Genomic DNA, 11069 nt, shown 5'->3' on the forward strand with positions numbered 1-11069 from the left:
ATATATGTATGTATGTAATATAAGCATTTCTCTTTACCATTAAAGTCTTGAGAGGGCTTGGGGTACAGCTCAATAGCACAGTATATGGTTAGCCTTTGTGAAGCCCTGTGTTCAGCCCTCAGCCCCCAAAACAAAGCATAAACTCCTTTGATATATAATTGTAGTAATAAGTTCCTTAGCTATACTGGGATCATCTATCTGTCTTTTGAATCAATCACTATAACTTTGTTATAGAACAATATAAGACGTTTAAAATGGGAATTGAGTAAGTACAATACTCTGAAGAAAACTGTTCTGGGCAAAGTTATTGTTTCTGGCTGAGATACTTATTAAGTGCCAAAATCTGCAGCAGTTCTTTGCATTCTGTGTAATGCTTTTTCACTCATATTTTTGGGGTAGAAATTTCAGAATCATTTTCTCAGTGTTGTTGGCCTGAGAAAAAGAAAAAACAAAACTGAAAAGCCCCATCTCACTGTTCTGATACATAATGTCACCATGGGTTTCCTTACTGCTCAGGTGCCTGAAGGCTGGCTTGACAGTAGATCCAGTGATTGTGGAGGCCTTCCTGGCCAGCTTGTCCAACCGGCTCTACATCTCCCAGGAGAGTGACAAGTATGTTCCAGTCCCTCAGGGACAGCCTGCAGGCTGGGGTGGGACAACTGCCATTGTGCATATCTGTGCTGCTCTCCAGGTCACACAGTGTAGGCATCTACTGGGTTTGTTACAAGTTTAAGTTGTGGCCTACCTCGGAATGTACACCTGGAACCACTGTACAGGACTAGAGAAAAACCTCTGTCTCTTGTGTAGTGCCCGGGCTTTGTGTTTTTTGCTGGTTAAAGGTCCCAGGCTATCATTTTCAGATGAATGTTTCCTGAAGTCTATGGTGCAATTGGAGTCTAGATCATTGCCCCTGGGTTTTATTTCACTGCTTCATGCCAGAGGACTGTTCCTAAGGTGCTACTGTTCTTCCCTCCTATAGGGATGCACACTTGATTCCTGACCACACCATCCGTGCCTTGGGACACATCGCAGTGGCTCTGAGGGACACTCCAAAAGTCATGGAGCCGATTCTGCAGATCCTGCAGCAGAAGTTCTGCCAACCCCCCTCACCCCTTGACGTGCTCATCATCGACCAGCTGGGCTGCCTGGTTATCACTGGAAATGTAAGAAAGGGCCCCACAATGAGGTCAGAGCCATAAAACCCTGTACAAGCTTCCTTAACCTCTGAAGACATGTAAAATTACAGAGCAAACTTATCTGGCAGCTAAACTAAATGCTTTCAGCTGTTTTAATACTGAATAGTGAGAATAGTGTAATAGTTCCATGAATGCTTCAGTAAAGCAAGTTCAAACTAATATCTTGTCGATGTAAATGACATAAATAGGAGTTGAATCGAAGTGCTTCCCTTTTAGCTTTTAATTTGAGGTTGGCTTAAATGTTTAGAGATGGATGCCTTTGATGGTCTTTCATGGACCAGGATTCCAGAGCTTTCCCTCTGGGTGATGATAGGAGGGCCTTCTCTGTGTTCTAGAAGAAGCTTGGTAAAGGAGTCATGGTATGGTGACCGTGCTTCTTGCTCTCTTCCAGCAATACATTTATCAGGAAGTGTGGAATCTCTTCCAGCAGATCAGTGTAAAGGCCAGCTCGGTTGTGTATTCAGCCACCAAAGATTACAAAGATCATGGCTATAGGTAATTCTTCTGTATCTCATTGTTATTTTGGATCCTGACAGTATTTAACTCCCTTTGGGAATTTGTCTTTGAACTAAGCTTTCCTTCTTATAAACGCACTATATGTTTTACCAATCAGTGTACACACAAGGTGGGAAATGAAAACTCACATATGGCTACCTCAAGAAACTGACCACTGAGCATCTCTGTGCCTGTGGCACCATCCCCACCCCTCCCTTTCTAAACAGGCTCACACTGTACTTCCAGGAGATTTGGCTCTGTCTAGTGATACATCAGCTGTGCCATAAACGTTCCCCTGTGTGACAGACACCTCTAATGGCTACGTGTGTAGCTCTACCAAAATTTATCTAACCAGCCCCAAGGTTGGACGTTAGGTAGTTTTCCAGGCAGTAAGGGCTATGTATCTGAAAGTCTTTGATGCTTTCCTTTGCTTATGTTCAGAGAAGTAGCATTTGGAGGGTCTAAAGGAATGAGCTTTTTATATCCTTAGCATTTTATATTTGTATGAAGTGTGACCAATTTTTCCTGGCAAATGAGAGATACATATTTGTTTTTTGTCTGTGCCTGGAAGTGCCTAGAGCAAGGGACATAGCTCCATGTTTAGAGGATCTCGCAAGCATTGCCCAGGTCAGTGCATGAGAAGACAGGGAGGGAAGGAAGTCAGACAAAGGCACATAGCTGGCAGAGGGAAGAAGAGATCCCCTTTGTTGGTGTTACTGTTCTTGGCTTTCCTTCCTTGACTGTCAAATTCAGGCCTTTTTCTCTCCAAGTCAGTTTGGTGGCCACCTACAGAGGAAAATATTTGCTGAGAAAACTGCTCCGCCTGTATTGAACATGTCCAGGGCTTTTCTTGTCATTATATATTCTTTAGGGAATATACCATAACAGGGCCAGGGATTTAGCTCAGTGGCACCTAGCCTGGCTTGCAAGCACCTGGTACCACACACACACACAAAAAAAAAAACCCCAAAACAAAAAAACTCATGTCTAATATGTGAGAAAAAGTAAAAAAAAAAAAAAAGAATACAGTATAACAAGTATTTGCATAGCATGTCCATTGTGGTAGGTGTTATAGGTAATCTAAAGATGATTTAAAGCATCCAGGGGAATATACCTAGGCGATATGGAAATACTGTACCAGTTTATGTAAGGGTCCTGGGCGTCCTCAGATTTTAGTATCCGTGGGGGTCTTGGAACCAGTCCCCTGTGCATAGTAAGGAATGATCATACTGCATTGCCTTCTCATTGCCTATTTCAGCAAGGTAAGGACTGGTTTGGGAACGTGGCCAAGCTCACTGGCCCTTTCCTCCATCTGTCCTGATTTCTGCCATAGTACTGACACTCAGGCCAAAGCACCTTTCCCCCCACATTGCTTCCTTGCTCTGAAAGTTGTCCACTGGTCATCCTTGCTTGGTACCTCCTGCTCTTTGTCCTTCCTTCTGTGCCCCTCATGTTATCTTGCTGCTTTTAACCTTTGCTGTGCATAGTACCTTCTAGTCTCCATCCTCCTAGATCTTCACCTTCTGGCTCACATTGTCTCTTCTTCCATAAAGCCTGTCTCTTACTGCTATCAAAAATGATTGTCCTCCTCCTCCCCAGTGGAAGCATTTGCTGACCTTTGTTTTGTTTGCCCTTGACTTACCAGGTGTGTACCTAACTGGGAAGTGAGTGCCTTTTGTTATGGCTGCCATTTTCTTTCTGATTTCAGGGATTAGGTAGTGTGCTGTGTGCTTCATATGCTGTTTAAAATTGCTGCTGCCTATGGGGAGGGAATTACTATCCTCGTTTTTTGAAGGAATAAACTAAGGCTCAAAGACTCAAGCAACTCATTCAAGGTTATGCAGCATGGAAGTGACAGAGTTTGGCTACCTCCAGGACCTCAGAAGCTTAGTGAGCCTTGCTGGTTCAGGCAGAGTGCCAGCTTCATTTCTGGCGTTGACGAGGGGTTGGTCATAAACCTGAGGCAGTTTGTCCCAGCACTCTGAAGCACTGCCTGAGTGTCTGTGTGAGTTAGTATTACTGTCACCTGTTTGGGGGACTGGAGATAAGCTGATCATCAGGTGAAATGTTTATGGGTTGTAAATGGTGAATTAAGGCACTCCTTGATTTGAGGGGTAAAGCAAGGCTCAAGAAGAAAATGTCTGGGAATACATATTTCTATGTTCAGCTGTGCAGTGACCCTTGATATTCAGAAGGAAATGTCTTGAGCCCTTCACAGGTCCCTGGTGTAGAGATTCCTGGAACTGAGACCCTTAGAGGCTCTCACTTCACCTCATGAGAGAGCATGGCAGTCATTTTTATAACAGTTCACTTTCTTTTAGGACTGTTTGTCACATAGACGGCATGTTCATTACCCTTGAGGGTTCTTTGGTTCATAGGCAGCACTGAGAGCAACGTGATGAGGCAGCTGGGCACATTCAGAGTCCACTTACTTCATCCCTGCAGCATCTTCATCTGGACACAATTGAGAGCCTGGCAGTGGCTCTTACTTTGCTCCTTCCTCATCAGGCATTGCTCCCTGGCGGTGATTAATGCCCTGGCCAACATCGCAGCTAACATCCAGGAGGAACATCTTGTGGACGAGCTGCTCATGAACCTGCTGGAGTTGTTCGTGCAGCTGGGGCTGGAGGGGAAGCGAGCCAGCGAGAGGGCGAGTGAAAAAGGGCCTGCCCTGAAGGTAGGAAGGAGACAGTGGGCCCCATCTCTGTTAGCACCTCTTTCCCTCTTGGCTAAGGCTGAAGATTTGAGGCACTGTCTTGGTTGAAATAAATGTGACCCTTTTTTGGGGTAGTTTTTTAAAATTTAAATTTTTACTTTTAATAAATTTTATTTTATACCCCCCAACCCCCTCAGCACTTTCTTTGTTGGTGACTTAAATGCATCTGGAGACTGCAAGAAAAAAGGGAGTGAATTCTATCTCTGGGGTGGACAGCTTCCTTAGCAGGTTGCAGTTTGCTCATGGCTGCTACTTCTCCTAACCTAGGTGACAAGCATGACAGCACCTTAGCATGGGCTCTCCCTTAAACTCCCTCTTCTCATCCTCAGAAGCTGGGAGGTGAGAGGAAGGGCTGTGATTAGGCCTAGTAAGACTTTTAAGAGACTATAACTGAACACAGTGACATGAAAAGCACCAGATTTGACTCCAGACTGTCCAAGGAAGGCAAATCCTCAGACATGCAAAGCATTGTGACTTCTATGGAGGATGAGTGGGTTGAGACAGAGAGGAGGTCTCCTCCTCCAGTATGGGAAGTCTCCACTTTCATCCTCCTATGTTGTTTCTTCTTATTCCCCTTCCCCAGATAGTAACTAGACACTGGCCGTGTACAAGGTGTTGTTGCAGCTCGGGCCAGCCCACCATTTCTGTAAAGGGCCAGATTGTAAATATTTTAGGCTCTGTAAGCCTGAAAACTTTGTTGCAACAGCTCAGCTTGAATGTGGTAGCTAAAAGCAGCTGTAACCAATGCATCAATGAACAGTTAGGGCTGTGCTTTGAAATTATTGATAGGAATAAGTAGTGGTCGGAATTTCACCCAGGGTTGCAATTCTAGGCTTCTTCCCGGTGAAGGGTTACAGAAGTGTGAATTAGACAGGCAGGGTCCCTGCTTGTGGGCTTCCTGGGAAAGTAGAACAGGGCAGTATGAGAGGGACGCTTCAGACCAGGCTTATTAAGAACGCCCCTTTTAGGAGTTGACAGCTGCATGAAGGAGCACTCCATGGGAAAGTCTTGGTCAAGAGGAAGTTGTATGTGCAAAAAGGGATCCCAAGCCCCTTGGCCCTCGTACAGCCTTGTTCTGCTGGGCCCTCCAACAGTGATTTGGTGATAAATTTCTCAAGTCTTGCAAGATAGAGCCGTTCTAGTGCACGTGATAAAAAGTATCCCATTTATAGCAGGGCCTTAGGCATCAGGGTGAAAGGGATGTGCCAGCGATACAGGGATCTACTAAGCTCTCAAGAAGATGGAGGCTATGGCCTTTCCTCTCCTGGGATCTGGGCCCCAGTGCACCAGAAGTTGACTCCTGGGACCCAAGGTTATTCTCATCTGCCTCCTCTTGCTATGTCTTTCTTTACTATCCTAAGACTCTCAGGATTTAGTGTTTCATTCACAGGCTGGGGATGCAGCTGTGAAGGCAACTCAAGGATCCCCTTTTCTGTGAACTGGATACAAAGCTGTGACTTCTTTTCTTTGGAGTCTAGCTTCTATTTCAGCAAGTGCAGTTATTTCAGCAGCTATTGAGCAGCTGCTGGGTTTTTCCTGCAGAGCTAGGACCTCTCAAAGTAAGGGGAGCCTGGAGCAGCAATGATGTCTTCACCCCTGTTGAAGACAACAAGCTGTGGTAATAAATTAAACTAAGACACCTGGGTTGTTTCCTTTCTGGCAGCCCTGAGGCCATTGATTCCCAGAGTGGAGTGAGCAGAGGCATTACTCATGGGCTCCAGCCCAGGGAATGGATCTTAGAATTCTGCCCCTGCCAAGCCACTCTGTGAGTCTTTTCTCTGGCAGTTAATGCACAGGAAGCACTGAGGACAGGGCCTGGACACAGCACCCTCAGTTGTGGCCACTATTGGAAATACAGAAACTAAACTGAATGTGCTTATGCCTGTTTCACAAATCAGTGTCTGTTGTAGTTTAGCAGCATTTTTGTGTCTAGCCAGTTACTGGATTAAATAACACCTAGCTTTTCACTAACTTGGAATGAACTTATGTTTATTTGTAGAAAACTACTACAACCAACAAATAACAAAAAGCACCTATAATCTTTTTACTGAGATAAAACATTTGCTGCATCCTGACATGTTTCCTCCATAACTCTTTCTGCATGTCTCTTACCTAATTGAGTTTGAATCATAGCGTGCTCTTATATCCTGATTTATTATTTGCTCTGGGCACTTTTTCAAGGTGATTGTTTTTTTAGAAAATTGTCTTAATAGCCGTGGCATTTTCAGAAATATGATTTATATAATCAGTGATTTATATTTGACATTTAAGTTGATTCTAGTTTTTGGTGTTAGCATTATGCTAGGGTCGGGGGTGTGGCTCAATAGTAAAGTTGCGTAGCATGGCTGAAATCCTAGATTCACTTCCCAGTATAAAAAAGGAGCATATACTGGAAAATACACTGGATGGGCATCTTCATACTTTTAACATATCTCTCATTTATTTTACATTAGTAGATTAGGGAATTCTAGATTTATCTAACACTTAAAAAAAAAGAAAAGAAAAGGAACACATAGGCTGAGGCAGGAAGGTCGCTGAGTTCAAGGCCAGCCTAAGCTGAATAGTACCTGTCTTATAAAACCAAAACCAACACACACACCACCAATAACCATAGGCTCATTAGTGACATCAATTCTGTTCTTTTCTAGGCTTCTAGCAGTGCAGGAAACTTGGGAGTGCTTATTCCTGTCATAGCCGTGGTGAGTATTCATTAATTGTATGTTTTAAACATGCCAGATACTGCCCTCATGTTTTGAGTGATGCACAGCAAATTCCTTTGAATAATACTGTTTAGAGACCCCAGTGGTTCTGTACTTGTAGCTGGCTCAGCCACCCCCAGCTCTCTGATAGCCCGGTAGTATCATTCTGTCTCTCCGTGTCCTACCCAAGTTTCCTGGCCATCTGGGTAGGGAACTCACTACTTGGAGAGAGGGCTGGTGACATAGGAGGTGAAGGACATGAAAGCCCAAGCCACTCTCAGGCCCTGTTGAAGGGAGATCAGCCAGGCAGACTCCATGAAGGAGCAGGCGTTGGGCAAATAGCAAGCTGACTGGGGGTAAAAATCAGTGAGTTCCGGGACCTTTGAACACCATATTTCTGTGAATGTTCATTTGTATTTAGAGATGGTCGTTTAGAGTTTAATAAGTGCATAAAAAAACCTTCCTGTGGGTTGCACTCTTGGGAAGTAATGATGAATGAAGTTTGCTGGGAGCCCTTGAGTTTTAGGGTTGCAAGGGCCAAGGCTGGACTCTTGGTCTTGCACGTAGGAAGGTGCATGAACACTTGAGCCTCTCTGTGCAGGATCAGTGCAGGTATAATAGTTATCAGAGACAGCTCAGAAACACACAACCCCTATCCAAGCTTTTATATGAATAGAGTAAGTGTTATATTTTTAACAAAAGTTAATGGTTACATTATGGGGGAGGAAACAAATATTTGATTTTGTTGCTTAACAAAGAGCACAGGGTTCATGGGTTCCTTCATTTGCTTTGTAGTTACCCCTTGGACTTTCTGCGGAGAAACTGATTTCCAGAAGTGGCTTTTTTTTTTTTTAATACTTTTAAATTTTTTTTTGAGAGGAAGATATACTATTTTGGACCTTTGAGAATGCAGTGTCACTACTTTGTTGAGTAAAAGACCTCTTGGAGCCAGGCGTGGTGGCACATGCCTATAATCCCAGCACTCAGGAGGCTGAGGCAGGAGGATTGCTGTGAGTTCAAGACCAGCCTGGGCTACATAGTGAGTTCCAAGTCAGCCTCAGCTACATAGTGAGACCCTGTCTCAAAAAATAAACAAACAAAATAAATAAATAAATAAAAGACCTCTTGGATTTGGAGCAGGAAGCCTGGCTTTTGGTCCTAAGGCAGCTGTTTTTTAGTGACTTTGAGAACCTGGAGAGAATCTCTGGGAGGTTGAGTCATACGTTCTCTGAGGCTCCTTCCTGCTTAGATTTGGTCATCTTTGTCTTGCAGCTTTGTACACAGAAATATCATTGATTAGATTACATTCATTGTTATCTAGTCATTGGTAGGCTTTTTTTTTTTTAAGACAAGTTCATGACACGTAGTTCAGGTTGGCCTCAGACTTGCCTCCGCCTTCTGAGTACTAGGATTATAGGCATGTGCCACCTTACCCAACAAGCATTTTGAAAGTTCTCTAAAGTTCAGAGACCTCAGCATGCCACTGTCATAAAATAGTGGTTTAATAAAATACGCTGCATGCTCAAAAAATGTCCCTATACTATAATTAGAGCAAGCTTCCTTGTGTAATTGGCAGCTTTTGTGGTTTTGGATAGGTTACTTACTGTGAGAAATTAATTTACTTGTCCAGACCCCCAAAAAATTGAATTCCAGAGGCAGTGAAAGCAAGATTGTAATCCGCACTCTTGCGAGAGTGGTATGCATACACAGAGAGGCATACCAGAGTTGAGAAGCTGTGTACTTGTATTCCTAACTCCCAGGAGTCCCTCTGCTCATCTCCCATGGCCTGGGATCTGGGTTCACAGCTTATTCTGAGCAGTCTGTCCCAGTTGGTGCCTATTAATTCCATCTTCTTTTTCCCTTTTTGCCCCTTCTTTTCTCTGCATTTCATTTCTCTCTCTCTCTCTCTCTCTCTCTCTCTCTCTCTCTCTCTCTGCAGCAGATATCAACAAAATTTTATTTATAAAGTTGTTCAAACACAAAATTCTGGTTCCTTTTCTATGAACTATCAAAAGCTTAGGAACAGCATGCTCTTTCATCTCAATGAGGTTTGTGGATTAACATTTTCTGGGTCATGAACCCTTTGAAAGCTATGTACTCCCTTTCCATAGAAATGCATCTATTTTGTAAACAGGGAAGGGTGAAGGGGGTGAAGGGAGGGCAGGGGGTATGGGGCAAAAATAAGAACCAAGACATAAAGGTACAAGATCCCAATGATAAATGTAACTGTATTGTTTGCTTTAAATGTACCAGTAAACTTAATGGGGGGAAAATAAAATGATAACATCCTAAAAAAAAGAAATGCATCATTTAGGCTGGGAGTGTGGCTCAGTCATAGAGTGCTTGCTGAGTACACATGAGGCTCTGGGTTCAATCCCCAGCAGCACAAAAAAGAAAAATAAATTTTACGTTAGAAAGTTAAATGGGGAAAGCCTATCCTGGGCCCCTCAGGAGCCTCTAGGTGAGACACTGTCTTAGATTAAGATAAATCTTTACCTGGCTCTTGCTAAAAATATCAGGCACCGATCTGGATCCTTTCAGACATTAGCTGATTTTCACAACAACCTGCGAGATAGTCGCTGCTCCCATCTCCATTTTACAAGTAGGGAGAGTGAGGCACAGAACTTCTTTCAAAATCAGTAGCTACTAGATGTCAGAGCCAGGGTTCAAATCCAGGCAGCATGGCTCTGAGCCTGTGCTTTGAATTAGTACTCCACTCCCTTGAGAAATGGATCTCTATAATAGGGAATTGGAGGGATTCGAGGTGGGTATAAATGAACAAAATGATGAAGATTGGAGGACTGTGACCTGTAAAGGGGTGTGGATCAGCTATAGCGGAGGAAGGGTAGGTTGGCAGGAAGAGAAACCATTCCCTTTCTGGGAAGGTGACAGAGGTTTGTGTTTCTTTGAGATGGAGTCTCACTGTGTTACCTAGGCTGGCTTCAAACTTTGGGGCTTAAGAAATCCTGTTGCATAAGCCACCTAAGTTGCTGGTACTGTCACTGGCTAGCATGCTTTATTGATAATGGAAATTAAAACTAAAGCAGCAATTTGAATTTACAGGAAAAAGCTTTAATTGGGAAGTAAGAGGAAGTAAAACAGCATAGCTCTGTCAAAAATCAATTTGCGCTCGCTCTCTCTCTCTCTCTCTCTCTCTCTCTCTCTCTCTCTCTTTCTCTCTCGTACTGGGGAGCAGACTCAGGATCTTGTGCTTGCGAGGCAGTCAGAGGATCCACTGAGCTAAATCCCTGGCCCCAAGCTGGTCTCTTAATGATGAAAAGTAAGAAAAGATAGGGAAAAGGACTAAGTTTGAGGATTAAAATGAACATAAATATGAAGCAGTGGGTCAGATTAGCCCATTCACGAAAGAGTGGAGGTCAATTTTAGGAATACTATTTTGGTTGCTGGGGTCTGTTTGATTATCATCTCATTCCTAATTTTGTAGCTTGGGAGGAACCCTCATGGCTTAAGGGGCAGTACTGTTCCCATGAAATGTTTGTCTTTGTTTGCAGTAGTCTTGGTCATGTGAAGCCTTGCTTTTCCTACAGGTTTAGGACAGCGCTTGGAGACTTCTAGTCATCACTCCAGGGAGGGGGGTCTACACCTGGGCATTGTCAAAGCTGACAAGTCCCTGCAAATCCTGAGGATTACATTAGTTATTCTTACCTTGGTATCCTCAGTCTTGAAGGGGAATGAGATAGGCTAGATAAATTTAGGGTTAATACACTGTGTTTTGCCAACTTTTCCTGAATGATTGCCATACCTATATCCAAAGTTTTAAGTAATAAAGGATAATAAATGTTTGTCCTATTTATTTCACTTAAGAGTATGGCCTCAATGTGCAAGTATACAAAATTAAGGTCAAGCTTTGTTCTACTTTTAGTTGCTCATTGTAACCTATCTGTAGCCTCAAAGGGAGAATTATGATGTAAAACCCACTTTAAGGCTCTGACTGCCTCAGAA

The 11069-nt window shown here is 43.5% G+C and overlaps 1 protein-coding gene across 4 annotated transcripts in view; it reads left to right on the top strand.

The window, feature by feature from the left end:
• Pi4ka (phosphatidylinositol 4-kinase alpha) overlaps positions 1 to 11069 on the top strand; it is a 149265-nt gene that overhangs the window by 59514 nt on the left and 78682 nt on the right. For all 4 annotated transcript variants that reach the window (XM_033758643.1, XM_033758640.1, XM_033758641.1 and 1 more), the window contains 5 exons: positions 517 to 612; positions 980 to 1163; positions 1588 to 1691; positions 4200 to 4368; positions 7056 to 7106. In XM_033758643.1, the coding sequence (XP_033614534.1) occupies positions 517 to 612; positions 980 to 1163; positions 1588 to 1691; positions 4200 to 4368; positions 7056 to 7106 (604 nt within the window). The remainder of the gene's footprint in view (positions 1 to 516; positions 613 to 979; positions 1164 to 1587; positions 1692 to 4199; positions 4369 to 7055; positions 7107 to 11069) is intronic.

Source organism: Fukomys damarensis, unplaced genomic scaffold, assembly GCF_012274545.1.
Source record: "Fukomys damarensis isolate Sample0158 unplaced genomic scaffold, DMR_v1.0_HiC HiC_scaffold_34, whole genome shotgun sequence".
Taxonomy (NCBI): domain Eukaryota; kingdom Metazoa; phylum Chordata; class Mammalia; order Rodentia; family Bathyergidae; genus Fukomys; species Fukomys damarensis.